The sequence below is a fragment of the Anabrus simplex genome, chromosome X (genome assembly GCF_040414725.1).
Source record: "Anabrus simplex isolate iqAnaSimp1 chromosome X, ASM4041472v1, whole genome shotgun sequence".
Lineage (NCBI taxonomy): Eukaryota > Metazoa > Arthropoda > Insecta > Orthoptera > Tettigoniidae > Anabrus > Anabrus simplex.
In genome coordinates, this window is record NC_090279.1 from 189,661,816 (window position 1) to 189,681,258 (window position 19,443).

At 39.5% G+C, this 19,443-nt stretch overlaps 1 protein-coding gene across 1 annotated transcript in view; it reads left to right on the top strand.

The window, feature by feature from the left end:
• Window positions 1–19,443, top strand: part of LOC136886764 (phenoloxidase 1) — a 109,685-nt gene that overhangs the window by 48,869 nt on the left and 41,373 nt on the right. The window contains exons 5-8 of the mRNA XM_068230618.1: window positions 2,537–2,760; window positions 6,989–7,191; window positions 11,542–11,692; window positions 16,256–16,357. Of these exons, the coding sequence (XP_068086719.1) occupies window positions 2,537–2,760; window positions 6,989–7,191; window positions 11,542–11,692; window positions 16,256–16,357 (680 nt within the window). The remainder of the gene's footprint in view (window positions 1–2,536; window positions 2,761–6,988; window positions 7,192–11,541; window positions 11,693–16,255; window positions 16,358–19,443) is intronic.

Genomic DNA, 19,443 nt, shown 5'->3' on the forward strand with positions numbered 1-19,443 from the left:
AAAATAGTAACTCAATTTAAATATCTTGGAGAAATAATAACACATAACCTAAATGAAAAAATCTCAATCCAAACAAGAACAAATAGATTAGCTAAAGCACAAAAGTTAACATGGGATATCTACAAAAAGAAATGTCTATCAATAAATACAAAAATAAAACACTACAACACAGTTATAAAACCCGAAGCTACATATGCAGCAGAAACACTTTTTCACCTGAATAAACAATCAAAGACTGACAGACTTCATAAAATTGAAAGGAGGATTGGAAGAACCTGCATCAACAAAAAATACCAGAAAGATGGACAGTGGCGGTTAATACCTAACAAAGTCATGTACAAAGAGCTAGAACCCATTACAGATACTATGCGTAAGAGGAGACTGGGATTCTTTGGACATATCATTATGATGCAGGATTCGAGACTTCTGAAACAACTAGTACAACACAATCTCGTCTCAAAAAATACCACAACAGGATGTAAATGGATCAGAGAAGTAAGAGAGGATCTGAAGGAATTAGGCCTTACAACAGAAGACACCACAAATAAGATTAAATTGAATACAAAACTCAAGAATACAAACCTCCGCTTTACCCTTACACAAAACAAACCAACAACACGCATATTTTCAACTGAGGAAAGGGCACGAAGATCGGAGTGTCTGAAGAAGTACTGGGAAAACCGCAAAGCCCGAACAATCCCTTGGGAGCCTCCCCATAATCTTGTTGTCAAAATCCACTCCTACTGTGACCTCGAAGGAGCTACGGCTGAAGCAGCCTTCCGTCTTGTGTAGTACCCCATTCAACCATCCACATTGTTTTAAATTTATTTTAATTTATTTTAAAATTTACGTAGTATTTAAGAAAAACAAGGTACCTGTCTAGGATGTTCTTAAAAAGATAAATACTTAGTGAATTCACCTAAGCAATGTAAAACAGCTGATGTTCTAAAAAAAGAACGAAACATGTATTGTGTATGATAAATTGATTTGCTAAAATGCAAATATAAGTATCAAATAGGTGGAAGATTTTTTATTGTTATTAAGTCTTTGTAAATAGAATTTGATACAGAAAGTGAAGCTGATTTCTTGCAGTTCTTTCCCTTTACCATTTGCTGTGCCATAGGCTTGGTGTCTATCGGCCATTCTCACCAATTACGGTATATATACTGGAAACCTTGTAGCTAATATGACAAAAAAAAATATTGCGTACTGCCTACTGGGGCTGTGAAGTGACTGAGCTAAATGAATGAGAAATTTGTGCAGTTGCATTATCTCGGTCTCCGTCTATCATGCACTCCACTTCCCTTGCCTTCCGTTCCCTCCTCCGAAGCGCAGCAGTGGGAGAAGAAATACAGTGACTTTGACAATTTGAATTGCGTGCCCAAAGGTAACAAATTAACCTCATTTTCTTGAAAACAAGCATTTTCTCCACCATTTTGATTGTGCCATCATTTTTTTTTTACATAACACGAAGAGCATCCTTGTTTTTTTTTTTTTCAATATAATTAAAATCCACCCTGTATCTTCTTCTTTTTGCTTCTGAATTTGGCCAACTGTGGACCGCGTGAAACTTAATGCTTTCTGGCCAGTCTTTTTCTTTTCTCTTCCCAGAAATTCTTCATTCATTCACTCCTTATTTTTCTCTGCTCCCCAGATATTACAAATTTGGGCCTGTTCTTCTGCTGCTCTTCATGGAATTTGTGGTCATCTACTCGAGTTCTGAACTTCTTTCTGTTGAGGATAAATTCTGGTGTTATTCTAATTTCTTCTGTGTCCTTCTTAACCTCCTCCACCCATTTCGTTGTCCTCCTCAATCCAATTATATATTTAAATATTGTTTTAGTCAGGCGGTTGTCATCCATCCTGATGAGATATCTGTAAAATTTCAGTCTTCCTTTTCGCATTGTGTCCGTGATCTTTTTGGAATGCTTGTAGAGATCCTCATTTCTCCTTTTACTCCATGTCCCATCCATCGTTTTCTGAGAACCAAGAATTTTCCTCAGAATTTTCCTTTCCTTCTTCTCAATTTCTTTCAGTTCCCCTTTTTTTATTTAAGATAAGGTTTTCTGAACCGTACAGCCCCTTTGGTTTTACAACAACGTTGTAGTGTTTAATTTTGGCTTTGTAGGATATTTCCCGTTTATTGTACCTGTTCTGTGTCAGTCTGCAGGCCAGTTCCAATCTTCTAGCTCTTTCCTTGTTTGTCTCCTTGTCTAGTCCATTGGGTTGGATCAGTTCTACCTTCTACTCTTGTAATTTTTCCACACTTTACTTCCATGCTTTTCTCTCCCTGATGTCGGTACTCCATGCATTTTGTTTTTTCGTAGGAGACTTTGAGACCTGTTTTCTTCACAATGTCATGAAGAAGCTCCAGCATCCTTTGGGCATCCTCTCTGTTTTGAGAAAAGAGAGCAAGATCATCAGCAAAAGCCCTGTATATAAGACGTAATTTATCGCTTGCTTGTTCTTTTGCACTACTAAATATGTTCTTTCAGTTACCATTGCCAGAAATCTGCAAATTATTTGTTGGTTCCAGGTATGAGGACTTATGCAGATTTTGTATCATTACTGGTGTTTTGCCACGAACACATCAATCCTGGCATGTACCAGTATGCCATGTCTATCGCCATCTTCCACAGGAATGATACAGGAGGTGCCATTGTGCCCAGTATCGCTAACGTCTTCCCAGACAAATTTGTTGATGGTGCAGTGTTCTCCAGGTGTCGAGAGGAAGCCAATATGGTACCTGTGGAAAACAGGGTATGTTTGTATGTATATTTCATCTTTAAAGAAGTCAATTATACAGAGTTGAGTCACATATTATAACTACGCCCTATATTTGTCATTGGTAATTTGTAGCTAAGGCGACTTTATCCTTTTTTTTCAAAGGTCTGGAAAAGAGGGAAAAAATTACAAAAGATTCTTTCTGCCATATGTGTTTAGTACAGTCATGCTTTTTAGATGTGTTGTTTAGTGAGTTTTCTCATTATTTAATGCAAAACAATGATAAAAACTAAAATATTATTCAAGAACTGGAAAAAAAAACAATAAAAAGCAGCTCAATTTGTTCTGGGTGGTTTGCGACAAAAGAGTAGTGTTACAAAACTATTGCAGAGTTTGGGTTGGGAAGAGTTGGGAGAAAGAAGACGAGCTGCTCGACTAAGTGCTATGTTGCCAGTGTTTTGCCCGAATGTGCTAAGTTAGGCTCATCAGTTGGTAAGTAGCACATCCACCAAGACGCATAGCTACTGCATACGGTGGTAATGAGACAAAGTCTCTCATAGTGCATTGCCATTGCAGATGGCTCCAAGTAGCCTACGCAGTGGCCTCCACGGTATGCACTAGCCATGCGTCTTGGTGGATGTGCTATTTACCAACTGAAGAGCCCATTTTAGCACACTGGGGCAAAACACTGGCAACCAGGAATTAGTTAGCTGGATAGTTTATAATGTCCAATAACGAACAAATTTATATTGGTATTATAAATTTACTCATTCGGGACAAATATTTCAGATTCCCTATGGGAATCAACATCTATATCATCTGATGGCCAGGCAGGCATCAATTTTTGGTAATGAGACAACGTCTCTCATAATGCATTGGCACTGCTGGTGGCTCCATGTAGCCTTCGGAGTGGCCTCCACAGTATGCACTAGCCATGCATCTTGGTGGGTGTGCTATTTACCAACTGAAGAGCCCAATTTAGCACACTGGGATGAAACGCTGGCAACCAGGAATGAGTTAGCTGGAAAATTTATAATGCCCGATAATGGAGCATTTATATTGGTATTATAAATTTACTCATTCAGGACAAATATTTAAGGTTCCCTATGGGAATCAACATCTGTATCATCTGATGGCCAGGCAGGCATCTAGGTCATCAACCCCTAATGGTACGAAATGAGATGAAAAGTTATGACAATTTAAAAATCCATAATCCTCCACTGACCAGAATTCAAAAACGTGAGGACAAAGAATGAATGGATGGATATGAATTTAAAACAATCAGATGATCTGCAATGCCCACATTCTCAGAAACTAGCATTAAACAATAGTATTACTGACCAAGGGACTGCTTCTAAAGCACAATACTGAATCGATGATGCTTGTATTTGAAACGGGTCCAAAATCCAGGTCATCGGTCCCTCATAATGGTACTTATTGCTAGGAAAATAGAACCATGCTATTTGCCATGTTGCAGTACTAATCAAAAGTAGCGTAGACTCGCAGTGTTCCACACATTATTGTACTACTCACAGGTAATGAAATTCGCACGTGTAACACAGACCTATGGTGTTTACACTGCGGCACTATTTACAGGCAATGCAAACCTTTGGCGTTCCTTACATAAGTGGACTAACTACAGGGTGGTGGTGGTGATTTTTGTTTTAAGAGGAAGTACAACTGGGCAACCATCCTCTATATAACACTAATCAGAGAGAAAAAATTGAAGGGATTCGACACTTCGAAAGATGAAGATATCGGCCAAAGGAAGACAAGGGCCACGAAGGGCGTGAAAATGAAAGACTCCCTAGCCCTCACAAACCTAATAGCGTCAGGGTCGGAAAAGAACAAGAGTTGACCAAGGGAGGTCGGATATGATAGATGAATGTGAGGAGCCTGGCACAAGTAAGTGGAAGCAATGCCAGGGCTCAGCTAAGGGCCCCGTGGTCGCCTACCCACGCTCCAAGATTCAGAGCCCCTGGGGCCCCTTTTAGTCGCCTCTTTCGACAGGCAGGGGATACCGTGGGTGTTATTCTACCGCCCCCACCCACAGGGGGAAAACTAACTACAGGGTCCCGCACTATCCCATGGTGTTCCTCACATAGTGGGTACTAAGCATAGGCAAGGCATAAACCATGGTGTTGCTCATATAGGAGTACTAATCACAGATAATGTAAATGCATCCTGAGCCACACACTGTCGCTACTAATCACAAACCTATTTTGTACCCACCAAAGTGGTACCACGCGCAAGTAAAAGTGACCCATGGTGTTCCCTGCGTGATGGTACTAAGTACAAGTAGTCTCATGATTCTAATTTGATCATCCCTTAGTTGCCCCTCTTAGTTGCCTCGTATGACAGGCAGGGGATACCGTGGGTGTATTCTTCGTCTGCGTCCCCCACCCATAGGGGGTTGTGTGTTTGGTCCGCGAGAGGTATTTTGTTTTCCTCAACTCCTCAGGCAAGCCGGTTAAGACCCCCCTTATCTGCCACCTGGGACGCGCCACGTGAGAGTATCACCTCTCTCCCTGCTATGCCAGCGTAGTAGGCTCGTGGATTTGCATTATTTACCCATTGGTTAACGAATATTGTTTTAAAGTTATATTAGTCTATTACACTTGCATCAAGAGGACAATAAGGTCCTCGAAACATGTACAGTGTATAAGGTGATGATAATTAATTAAATAACTCTAAGTATTGACAAGGCTGATTTGAAATGTCAAATGTATATTTATTGGGGTAGAGATTTTTGAAGGGTGGTAAAAAGTCAGCTCAGACACTCCACGTTATACATTGTTGGCATCTGATGGATCTCTGGTGACACATTTGGTGTTAACCTAAAACTCAGCCATAGATGTCCATGAGAGATTCAGTTTAATCTGCAATCTGGTAAGCATAGAGTAAACCAGAACTTCGAAATTGATGAGCAAGCAGTTAGATGGAGTCAAATTAAAATGCTTGCATATGGTAGCTGAGCCCCTACGATGATTATTATTGTTGTTGTTATGTGAGAAATATGAAGAAAGAGTGAAGAATGGTTTTGCCATTTCAAGGACGTAGAAGAACTGTCGTGGTTGACTTTGAAGGAAATTCCACATTGAGAACATATAATGTCTTGCTTGAACTACTTGAAAATGTATGGGATTGAAGAGAAAACTTAAAGATTAGGCAAACATCTCATCATCATCATCATTTCAGAACTCCAGTTTCCTGGGTGTGGTGTACAAGCACTCGCCATCTCCTTCTGTCTTCATACATCTTCTGTTCCAGTACATCCTCCCATTTGTGTCCTCTCTCCTCTACATCTGATCTTACAGTCTCTATTCAACGTTTTCTTGGTCTTCCCTGTTGTCCTCTTCCTACGAGATTAAGGTCAAACATCTAGTTTTATAAAATCAGGTTTGTACTGACGCAAATACCATAATAGACTAATATAACTTGGAACAATATTCTTTAACCCATGGGTAAATAATGCAAATATTGATTATTATTATTATTATTATTATTATTATTATTATTATTATTATTATGATTATTATTATTATTATTATTATTACTTGTGAGGTATGGCTATGAAGTGTTTACATTGATTTATTAATATTATTATTTAGATAGTTATGTATGGACGATCGTATTATTTGTGAGGTTATGTCATGAAACATGTGCTGTATATATATTAATATGAGTTTATTTAATGCAAGAACACATAACTAATAGTATGTAATTTATTGTTACCTGTTTATATGTATAATCCAATGTAACATTGTGCAACACACTGTAATATCCAGAATAAAATATATTGGCTCTAAATAGTTGTAGAAACTTCCTTACACGTAGCTAGACTATTGGAGATCTCAAATTTACAAGAAAAACATGTTATGTATATCCTTCTAGAAGCCTGGCCAGGCAACACATAGAAAGAGGCAGTCTTGTGAGAGAGTGGAGTTGTTTTGATGAGACTTGAGTTGAAGTCGTGTTAGCGATGTATTTGAAGTCAAGTATGTGAATTGATTTTGTTGTGTTGGTAGTCAACATGTATTTGCTGCAGTCTCCTCTTATTCTTTCGTCTTGGTGTTTTGTTTCATGGTGGCAGTTCATTAGTATGTGTGTGTAGAGGATGTAAATAGAATTTATGTAATAATTTATCAATAAACCTGGGTACGCAATTGACAGACTTTTGTGTGCATCTCTGTGAATACATCAGTACATAGCAAAGTTTTCTTCATCATTTGGTTATCATAGCTATTTGTTTGTTTGTTTGTAGATACCGATAGAGATCCCTCAAGACTACACAGCTACAAATGTAGAGATTGAGCATCGACTTGCTTACTTCCGGGAAGACATAGGAGTGAACCTTCACCACTGGCACTGGCACTTGGTGTACCCCAACGTAGGACCTCGAGAGATTGTCAGCAAGGATCGTCGTGGAGAACTCTTCTACTACATGCATCACTATATCATAGCAAAGTGAGCTTCTGGGAAATTTACCAGCATCAAGCCATTGTTCCTTGGGGGTCATCACTATATGGTTCTGTGCAAATTAATCCAAACACGACACTAACACACTCATTTTATCTTATTCATGTACTACTTAACTGTATTTATGCGAATAATCCCCGCCACTGAATAATCCCCACACCCTAACTTTAGGAAGGCTGATTTTGAAAAAAAATGCCAACATTGACTCAAATAAAATCAGCACCCCAATTTTGTGCCTCAATTTCTTAAAAAAATATGCAGGTATTATTCGCGTAAATACGCCGTATTTATGCAAATAATCCCCGACCCTAACTTTAGGAAGGCTGATTTTGAAAAAAAAAAATGCCAACATTGACTCAAATAAAACCCGCACCCCAATTTTATGGCTCAATTTCTTTAAAAATAGGCGGGTAGTATGCAAATAATCCCCGTCACTGAATAATCCCCACACCCTAACTTTAGGAAGGCTGATTTTGAAAAAAAAATGCCAACATTGAGTCAAATAAAACCTGCACCCCAATTTTGTGCCTCAATTTTTTTAAAAATATGTGGGTATTATTCGCATAAATACGCCGTATTTATGCTTATAATCCCCGTCCACCGAATAATCCCTGCACCCTAACTTTAGGAAGGCTGATTTTGAAAAAAAAAAAGCCAACATTGTCTCAAATACAACCCGAATCCCAATTTCGTGCCTCAATTAAAAAAAAAAATATGCGAGTTTTATTTGCGTAAATACGGTACTTAATATATCCTACTCCCTGTTTTATGAGTTGAATTACATGACTTGGCATGGATTCCACAAGCTTTGAGCACACATTTTTAAGTTCATCGTCATGATGGGTAGGAAAGTTAATGGCTGCCACATAAAGCTTGAAGGTGAAAACATTCAATGTGTACAGGTATTATTCCAGCCGCGGTACTGCAGATAAAGAAATGGTAAACAGAGTGGCTAGCAGTTTCAACTTCTACAACCTCGTAAAACATCTACTTTGGGAGAACAAAGTGCCCATGAGAACCAAGATGACTCTGTATAAGTCATACTTTGTGCCCATTCTCACATACAGCCTACAAACATGTACACTGAAAGAGAGAGAAGTTAGTAAATTGCAAGCATGTGAAATGAAGTTTCTACGAACTACCCTCCAAAAAAATACGCAAGTAGCACGTAAGGAATGATGCTATCAGTATGGAACTGGAAGTGGACTCGATAGAAGAGAAGCTAGCAACATTGAAAGTAACATGGTATGGACTTGTAAAGTGAATGCATGGCACGACAACACCAAATGCATACGTAGAAAGAACAGTTGAAGGGAGAAGGCCAGTGGGAAGACCTAGGAAGACCAACTGAGAGATGATGTAGAGAGAACAGGAGGGAAGTGGGAGTCAGTGGTGAGAGAGAAGGCATTTCTGAAGACACAACAATGGCAAACTCTCGTTGGACACCACCCTAATACCAAGATAAATGGTCCGTTATTGGACATTATAAATTTTCCAGCTAACTCATTCCTGGTTGTCAGTGTTTCACCCCAGTGTGCTAAGTTAGGCTCATCAGTTGGTAAATAGCACACCTGTCAAAACGCATGGCTAGTGCATACCGTGAAGGCCACTGCGTAGGCTACTTGGAGCCATCGGCAGTGCCAATGCACTATGAGAGACTTTGTCTCATTTTCAAAAATTGATGCCTGCCTGACCATCAGATGATAAAGATGTTGATTCAGGTTCCCTATGGGAATCAACATCTTGAACACCACCCTACCTGACATGCTGGAGGGTTTCTGTGATGATGATGATGATGATGATGATGATGATGATAATGCCACACTCTAGTTAAAAACTCTATCATGTATATTTTTTTGAACAGTCTAGTAATATTATGTTAGACATGTTTGCAAAATTAATAACTGGTTCGACATACAATCCATTTGACCTCCTGAATCTAAAATATTTGCTATATCTTACTTGCAGATAGCAGGTAGGGACTCTCTTCGGAGGCAGCCCTACCCAGGGAGTGGCACTCCTGCCTATGTGAGTCCCAGAGCACACTAAACCGGTGTGTAACATCTGTTAAGGGTTCCAGCTCAGGGTTGCAAGTGAAGACCTTAATGGTATCTGCGGCTCCAACACTCTTCGCTCTTTACTTAGCTGCCGTACTATGTGGAACATCTACAGACAACCAAGGTCAGGTCAGATATCGCATCGATGGGGACTGTTCAATCTGGCTAGACTTCGCTCCCAAAGTCTTACTAAGATTTCCTCCATTATAGAATTACAGTATGCAGATGATAATGCTCCTGCAAGTGCTCTCACACCTGAGGAGCTGCAACAGTCAGTTAGTTGTTTCAAGAGTGCTTGTGATCGTTTTGGTCTCTTCATTAACGTTCAGAAAACCAAAGAACTCTCACAACCTGCACCTGGATTGAACCTCCCACCTTTCAATATCTCCATTGTGGATACTCCACTGGAGCAGGTCAACCACTTTTTATATCTAGGAAGTATCCTCTCAACAAATGCTAACTGTTCACACTGGAGAATTGGTGCTGCCCACTCAACATTTGGACGTTTATCCTGTCGTGTCTTCATGAATAAGAAGGACCTTACAATGCATACCAAGATCATGTTTACCATGTTGTTGCCATATCAACACTGCTTTACGGTTGTGAAATGTGGACCCTCTACCATCAGGGTATCAGAAAGCTAGAGCGCTTCTATTAGCAAAAACTTATATCCATCTTGGACATCAAATAGGAGGACCTGGTCACAAACCTTGCAGTTCTTCAGAAAGCACATGCTATAAGCATTGAGGCTACCATCATTGGCCAGCGGCTCAGATGGATAGGGCACGTCCATCGCATGAGTGAAACCAGGCTTCCTCTTCAACTTCTATATGATGAACTCGGTTCTGGCACAAGACGTTATGAAGCTTCTTTGAGGCGTTTCAAGGATCAACTAAAGCATACTATCAAAATAGCTAGAATTCACAGTCAATCCTGGGATACTCTTGCTGAGAATCGTACACTTTGTTGCTACACTGTTTCTACATCAGTTTTGGTGTGTGAAGAGGAATGATGGCGATGGGAAGATAATAAATGATAAGCACGGAAGGTCCATCAAGCTCAGTTCTGTGCTCCTCCAGCCATTTCATGTGATCTGTGTGGACGTATGTTTCATGCCAAGATTGGGCTACTGAGTCATATGAAACATATTCACATAGCTTTGTGAGTGTGAAAATGTAAACTGCTGAAGAACATGTTTACTCGGATTCGAGTTGCAGACGACGACGACGGTTATATCTTGCTGGAATCCTACAAGTTGACCTCCAGTGGAATATCCTTTACTAAACCCAAACTGCCTTCTATCAGTACTGTACATCTCAGGGAAATGACAATATGCAATATAATGTACATTTGCTTCCCTCAAGTTAAAAAAATAATTGCATAAGTAAATATTCCCATAACTAATTTTCTTTCAGCACCTTCACTATTGTTTATTCTCAACTATAAATAACCTGGGTCAGATTCTACCACACTCAGTCAGTTATAAAGATAAATTAAAGCAGACTGGTGTATATAAAATCACCTGTAAATACTGTGAATGCTTTTACACTGGACAGACTGGAAGAGGATTTGCCATCAGACCTGGCAGCACTTTAGCTACATAAGCGTGAAAAATCAGCAGTTGCTACACATCCACAAGACACAGGACATGAAGTATCAAATATTCAAAATTCTCTCATGATTTTACACACACATCTGAAAGGGATAAAATTAAATATTTTAGAAACTCTAAAAATTTATAAACATCAATTAATAGATCCTCAACACATTCTCATTGATAAAATTGAAAATAAGTAGTTAAAAACAATATTAAACTTTAACAGCTACTGTACATTTTAGAAATGACACACACGCACGCATGCACGCGCGCGCGCGCGCGCGCGCACACACACACACACACACAAGTTATAAATTCATAATGCAGATAGCCCTACTCTTAAATGAAATAGGTTAATATTCTTTGGAAACAATTGTGCATTGGGTACAGAAACAATCGAATGTCACCGTTTGACACATGACAATGGAGCCAAGGCTCTGAAATGTGCTGTGAAGAAGATTCAACAAAAATTATGTCTGGCAACAGGCTTAATTATTTATAATTAATGTGCAGTCAGAGATAATACCTAAAAAAATACTGGTTATGTCTAAGAATATGTTTGTTTACTTTTAATGAGGATTCATGTGACAAATACCACATCTTCAATCTTTGCAGCTCATATAAAGAATATTTCTTAGTGAAATATTTACATATTCTTATGTGCTGAATTTTATATGTTTCCAGGTATAATTTTGAACGCTTCAGCAATCATCTTCCTCGCGTGAATAGGTTCGTAGACTGGCGCGAACCGATTGAAGAAGGCTACTTCCCCAAACTGGACTCGTTGGTATCTAGTCGAGTGTGGCCAGCCCGTCATGCTTTCGCCAAACTGAGTGTAAGTATGGAACAGTCCAGTCTTTCAGCTTTCTGTCAGTCTACTGTAATGTAGGCCACAGGAAGGCTCTAATGATCAACCACGTAGCTGAAAATAATGATGCTTGTTGTTTAAAGGGGCCTAACATCTAGCTCATTGGCCCCTAATCGTATGAAATGAGAGGAAAGGTAATGACAATATAAATTTCTAAATTCATCCTCTCACCAGAATTCAAAACATCATGAAGAATTAATATGAATTTAGAATACACAGTGGATCCAACTTACAATATTAAAAGTTAAAAATAATTCCATAATCAATCCACTGACTAGAATTCAAAAAGATGGTGATGAATACTGATTATGAACTTAAAACACTTAGTGGATCCAACCTGTAATGCCCCTTCTTCCCAGAAACTAACTTAAAACAATGGTATATACTGACCAAGGGGCTGCTTCCAGAGTATGATCCTGAATCAATGATGCTTGTTGTCTAAAGGAGTCCAAAATCCAGGTCATTGGTCCCTCATGATGGTACTTATCACAAGTAAAGTAGAATCATGGTATTTCTCATGTAGCGGTACTAATCACAAGTTCCTCACATTGTGGTACTAATCACAGGTAATCTCATGGTTGAACAAGCCTCCGTGGCTCAGGCGGCAGCGTGTCGACCTCTCACCGCTGGCTTCCGTGGTTCAAATCTCGGTCACCCAATGCGAGATTTGTGCTGGACAAAGTGGAGGCAGGACAGGTTTTTCTCCGGGCACTCCAGTTTTCCCTGTCATCTTTCATTCCAGCAACACTCTCCACTATCATTCCATTTCACCTGTCGGTCATTAATCATTGCCCCAGAGGAGTGCGACAGGCTTCGGCAGCCGGTACAATTCCTATCCTTGCCGCAAGATGAGGGCTTCATTCATTCCATCCCTGACCCGGTATTTGACTGGAAAACAGGTTGTAGGTTTTCATTTTCAATCTCATGGTTAAAAATTCAGCAGCCCTTGATCGCCTCTTTTAGTCACCTCTTACGGCAGGCAGGGGATACCGTGGGTGTATTCTTCGTCTGCGTCCTCCATCCACAGGGGATTCTGTGTTTGGTCCGTAAGAGCTATTTTATTTTGCTCAAGTCTGCCGGCAAGATGGTTAGGAACCCCTTCTCCGCAACCTGGGATGGGTCACGTGGGAGTATCACTGAGAGGTAGCAATCAGCTCTTCTTGATACAGCAATGATGATGATAATGTTGATGATGATGATATGGAAGGACAATTACAAGAAGAACAATATGGCTTTCAAAAGGGAAGTGCAACACTAGAATCCATCTTCAGTATAAGTCGTCCAGTTGCGTGGATAAATGGTTAGCGTGCTGGTCCAAAGGGCCCTGGGTCGACTCCTGGCCGGGTCGGGGATTTCAACCTTCCTTGGTTAACTGATGGTTCGGGAGCTGAGTGTATGTGTGCCGGCTTCAGCAATAGAATTCATCCTTAGTATGACACTATTCTCACCGACCTGCAGGTCGCGCATCAGGCATCAACTCAAAAGACCTGCACCAGACATTGGCATCTCCAGAGGCAATATGCTGGTATTATTATTATTATTATTATTATTATTATTATTATTATTATTATTATTATTATTATTATTATTATTATTCAATTAATGGGAAGACAGTAGTTCTCTTCCTGTCACAAATATTTTAGACCACTCATACACTCAAGTCTGCAGAAGTGTTTCTTCCCCAAACTGTGTGCAGAGCCGTCTCAAAATTTTGGAAGTTTTGATTTCCTCCTTTGTGAGAAATCTGATAATGATGTGTTGCACAACAGACGTGTGCACCTCTTGCTCAGTCATGGCGTACTGAAGCAGCCCAGCTCTCCACCATCATTCGCACTTGCAAACCCCTTCTCCAGACACCGCCACCAACATCCTGACAAAGCCTCACCTCAGAATTATTACTAAAAGCAGAGGTATATTCAAATTCCCGTGTATATTTGATTCACCTTTGTAGTTAGGAAAGGCCAGAGTAAGAAATTAGGACATCAGGAAAAGCTTTACGACAGAATGAAGAGGGAAAAACTTAGATGGTTTGGACATGGAAGAGGGAAGAATGCAGAAGCAGATGGTTGAGACCCAGACAGAATGAAGGAGGGCAAGAGGGAGACCCAGAGACTAAAGTGGTTGAGAACTCTCCAGAATAGTAAAATTAGAAGCAACCTGAATTGGAACATAGCTAAGGAGGAACAATGGTGGTTGGATAGAGGAAGATGGAAAGCTGCCATAAACATTCCAACACAGTGGGAGCTGGATGAGAGAAATGGATGAATAATATTAATAGTAATAACAACAATATTTACTCATGCACATCTCGCCATTGTGCATATCACACACCCTAATTTTTTATATGGAATTGAGGGAGGAAAGAAATTCCCAGTCATGTCTTGCATCGGGTTTTCTTCGTGGTTAGTATAAGTATGAGATGGTACACTCAGCGGCAAGCACGTGTGCTCTCAGCTCAAAGTAGCACTGTCTCCCATAAACCTCCTTTTATCATCATGGCAGCAGCTCTCTCCCCTTATCCAAATCTAAATGTATCCCCTGGCCTAGATGGCTACAATTTCCCTATGACAGTTTACTGTATATGCAAGACGTAAGATGTAAGATCAAGTTCACTGTATTACGATACTGTAATTTGCTTTCCAGCTTATAGGTGATTTATAGAGAAGCATTCAAGTTTTACGACAAGTTTTTAAAATTTGAGTGATTCAGTTTGTGGAACAATGCAGGAATTGTGTCGCAAGCCACAATTTGTGGCACTGCAGAATTCAGATGTCATAAGATTTTCCCATACAACCTTCTTCAGTGCTTGATGGTCCCTGTTGGTCAACACACAACTTACCAGGCCGTTGCTTTTTTCTGGTTGCATCTTCCTTTTTCCACTTCAGAATCACATCCCCAAGAGCCAAATTGGGCAACTTGAGAAGAATAGAAATGTTCCTGACTGATTGCTTACTGAGGTGGGAACCAATTACTTTCCACATTCAAACTCACAAAGTTCTCTTGTTCCTCCATTCTGCAGGTATCTCATAGCACTGAACAACATCAAGCCCTTTGGAAATTCTAAGTTCCCATGGAGGGAATTAGATTCTTTTCCACCAATAGAGCATATCAAAAATCAGATCAAAAATTAGATGGATGGCTTGTCCGGCGTTTGCTCTATTAACCAGCGTTTCGTCTTAGGTCCGACACCAGACTCTTCAGAGTGGGATGTGTCAGACCCCACCCACTGACGCTGGGGTGTATGCAGGTGAACTTATCAGAAGCTTATTTATGAAGCACAGTCTGATAACTGCATATGGGAGATAAAACTCCACAATGGAATTAATGCCCGCCTAGCAATTCCAAATGGAAATTCTAAGTTCCCATGGAGGGAATTAGATTCTTTTCCACCAATAGAGCATATCAATAGAGCAAACGCCGGACAAGCCATCCATCTAATTTTTGATCGATTTTTGATATGCTCTATTGGTGGAAAAGAATCTAATTCCCTCCATTGGAACTTAGAATTTCCATTTGGAATTGCTAGGCGGGCATTAATTCCATTGTGGAGTTTTATCTCCCGTATGCAGTTATCAGACTGTGCTTCATAAATAAGCTTCTGATAAGTTCACCTGCATACACCCCAGCGTCAGTGGGTGGGGTCTGACACATCCCACTCTGAAGAGTCTGGTGTCGGACCTAAGACGAAACGCTGGTTAATAGAGCAAACACCGGACAAGCCATCCATCTAATTTTTGATCTGATTTTTGATATGCTCTATTGGTGGAAAAGAATCTAATTCCCTCCATGGGAACTTAGAATTTCCATTTGGAATTGCTAGGCGGGCATTAATTCCATTGTGGAGTTTTATCTCCCGTATGCAGTTATCAGACTGTGCTTCATAAATAGGCTTCTGATAAGTTCACCTGCATACACCCCAGCGTCAGTGGATGGGGTCTGACACATCCCACTCTGAAGAGTCTGGTGTCGGACCTAAGACGAAACGCTGGTTAATAGAGCAAACGCCGGACAAGCCATCCATCTAATTTTTGATCTGATCAAGCCCTTTATCGCAGCAGCAGTTGTAGCAACATCTAGACCCTACTTTACATGTACAGAGGGGTGTCCAGATAATGTATACGCACATCTGAAGCTGCAGAGTGTTTTGATACAGTCTACATTTTCTTACAAAATTGTACAAAATTATTTTGATGTCCTCCTAGTCAATACTATAATATTTTACATTCAGTTAAGATGAAACTTAAGACAGGCATAGACATGTTTCCACCTGGCACTGGATCGTCCTCAGTAAGACATATGTAGTGAATTATAAGCATTGGACAACAAAATAAAATGTTAGTTAAAAAGTATTTTCTTAAAAAGCATGATGAAAGTTAAAACATGTGTATGTCTGTGTAAGGTTTCTAGGAGGATATAAAAATAATTTTGTAAGAAGTTCAACCGTCAATATGGATCTAACATGGGATTCACAGTCTGTAACAGTCTATATTATTATTCCTTTATTGATGACAAATGCTATCTACCTTGCAGGACATCGATCGTCCGTTGCAGCAGATTACCTTTGATATCCAGGATCTGGAGCGCTGGAGAGATCGTATCTTCGAGGCTATTCATACTGGGAGAATAATAAATGTAAGTAGTCACAAAATCATATTGAAGTAGTAATATCTGTTCACCTAGACTTTAGTTGTGGACCTTTAACAGTAAATAAGATGATTTTATTTATAATATGACACAGAAGCAACTGTACTACATAGGTATTGGATAAAAACAATGGTAATCTACACAAATATAAAGAAAAAACGAACAGCAGCAGTATACAAGTTTTTAAGTATATTTATAACACAAAGTAATATCAAGTGTCAAATCAACTCATATACAAGATGTCCGTGTAAAAGTTCCAAATTTTACAGAAGAGGCAGGCACCCAACAAACGAAGCGAAAAAAGTTCCGATAAACATTTGTCACAAATCCAATATCTTTGGAGTTATGGTCTGCTACCACTACTATCATTGATCAACAGGTCTTTGATCTACTCTTCACAACATGTGCTCAATATGACCACCAACCACTTCTATACATCCTTCCATCCTATGTTGCATGGAATAACACATTCGTTGGAACAAGCCTGACTGTTGCCGGATTGCATCACAGGCACTGAACACGTGTTCTTGTTTTGTATAAGAAATAAACTTTCCACTACAATATATCAAGTACTGTAAATGATTTTACATCAGTCTTGGGACTAGTTTCAACCACTTAGTGGCCATCTTCAGCCAAATAAAAATTAAACAGATCATGTGATAACTAAAACACATGTATACCAGACAAGGACAATGTTGCAGGAATAATTATAACATTAAAATACATATAAGAACAAAAATTATGGTTATGATCTTCTTGTCATAATATGGTGTCTTTTAGGTTGACTTAGGACCTCGGGCAAAGAAGTAAATCTCTAATGTCTGACTTGCTGGAGGAAGCAGGCAAGCCATGTATGTTTACTCAATCCTAATTCTGGCTATCATTTCCAGATTTACTTCTTTGCCTGAATTATTCAAGGTCTACCATGACTGCTTGTTCGTGGTGCAAAGGATCCCATTTCTGAAAGGCGCTGGAACAGGGTATTAAACAAATTTACAGATGTGTGTGGTGGGTTGGATATTTGTCAACATATAGATTATGTGCTCATAGGTTGCTTCCATTTGCTTGCCTGTAACAGAAGAACATATCAGCCATTTCCCATGTTAAATAATAGGCCTCCGTTATATGTTGTAAGGCCAGAGAAGAAAGACAAGAAAACAAATTACAACACTGAAGTATCACAACAAAACATGCGCTATTTGAGTATTACCTTACACCTGACGGAACTGTCCTACGTGTCTGCGAGAGTAATACGGTCTGTAGTATGCAGTGGAGTATTGTAGTGCTTTATACATTACAAATGTTCACACTCCTTGCACGATGTACCGCATCAATGGTCTACGTACAATGGTTTCACATTTGTTTCATGACTAAATGCTCAGAGTGCAGGATATGCCCCTCCTACATAATAAGACCATAACATAACATGCTGGTAAGTTTATGGTCAATGGTCAGGTAGGAAGATATTTCTGTCTTTTGTTGCAAACGACCCTCCTTAAATTATTGAAATATCAGGAACATTGATAGTAGCATAACTCAACCACATGATGAACACAAGGAGAAATGTGATATATATAAACCCACAATTCCATACTTTGCCGAGAAATATCATCTGGACTCCATAGATGTGTTAGGATTGATGACAGGAGCAAGAGGCACCATTACTCACACATTCCACAACTTTTGTAAGAATTTAATTACCGGGCGAGTTGGCCGTGCGCGTAGAGGCGCGCGGCTGTGAGCTTGCATCCGGGAGATAGTAGGTTCGAATCCCACTATCGGCAGCCCTGAAAATGGTTTTCCGTGGTTTCCCATTTTCACACCAGGCAAATGCTGGGGCTGTACCTTAATTAAGGCCACGGCCGCTTCCTTCCAACTCCTAGGCCTTTCCTATCCCATCGTCGCCATAAGACCTATCTGTGTCGGTGCGACGTAAAGCCCATAGCAAAAAAAAAAAAAAAAAAAAAAAAAAAAAAAAAAAAAAAAAAAAAAAAAATTTAATTTGCATAACCAACTCATTAAGGACATTGGGTTAGCAGCCCTGAAAGGATCTTTAGCAAGAGTAAAAAATCATTTATACTCCTAGTTATATCTTTGTCCTATAAGGAATTTCTCACGGATTTCATAACTATTGACTGATACAATTTTTTATTATTTAGGTGCTTTACTGTAGTATACCTATTTATAGACACATTTTAAACGGTCCTTGTAATTACTAATCAAAATTTTTATGTAAGCTCTGTCTTTTTGGCAGCCTCCAAATGGGGGAAGCAAAAATAAATGCATTTCTAAATAAAAGGAGGTTGGAAATGAATAGGAACACCTTTTTAGCATTTATAGATATTGAAAAGGCTTTCGATAACCTGAGTTGGGACAAACTGTTCAAAATTCTTAAAGCTACAGGTTTGGGCTGGAAAGACAGGAGGCTAATATTGAGACTCTATGAAGGACAGACCACGATGGTAGATATTGGAGGAAATATCCAGACAGCAAAAATCAGGAAAGGTGTAGGGCAGGGCTGCTCTCTCTCACCATACCTTTTTAATGTATTCATTGAAGAAGCCATAAATAAGTTTAAGGCAAATACCAAAAGAGTAAACGTAAAAGGCTACCATATCCAATCTATTCGATTTGCAGATGACATAGCAATTGTAGCAGACTCCGAGAAAGAGTTGTCTAAGATGCTGAATGTATTGTCATCAGCATTCTCAGATTCACGTTTAAACATTAACGTCAAGAAGTCCAAGATATTAGTGGTGAGTAAACATCCTGAATGATTTCACTCCAACATTAAGCTTAATGACAGGACAGTGGAACAAGTCCACAGTTTCCCTTATCTAGAAAGCCTGATCACCAATAACAACAGGTGCAGCAAAGAGATCAAAAGGCAAATACCATTGCCAAACAGGTGTTTAGTAATAAGAGAAATCTTTTAATCGGTGCAAATTTAGATTTTGGAATTAGGAACAAATTTATGATTACTTTTGTCTTTTGTATGGAGTGTGCTAAAAAGCAAAGGAAAGTCACCTCCGTACAGACCATGAAGGCCCTTGGAGGAGTGGAAGGTAAAGGCT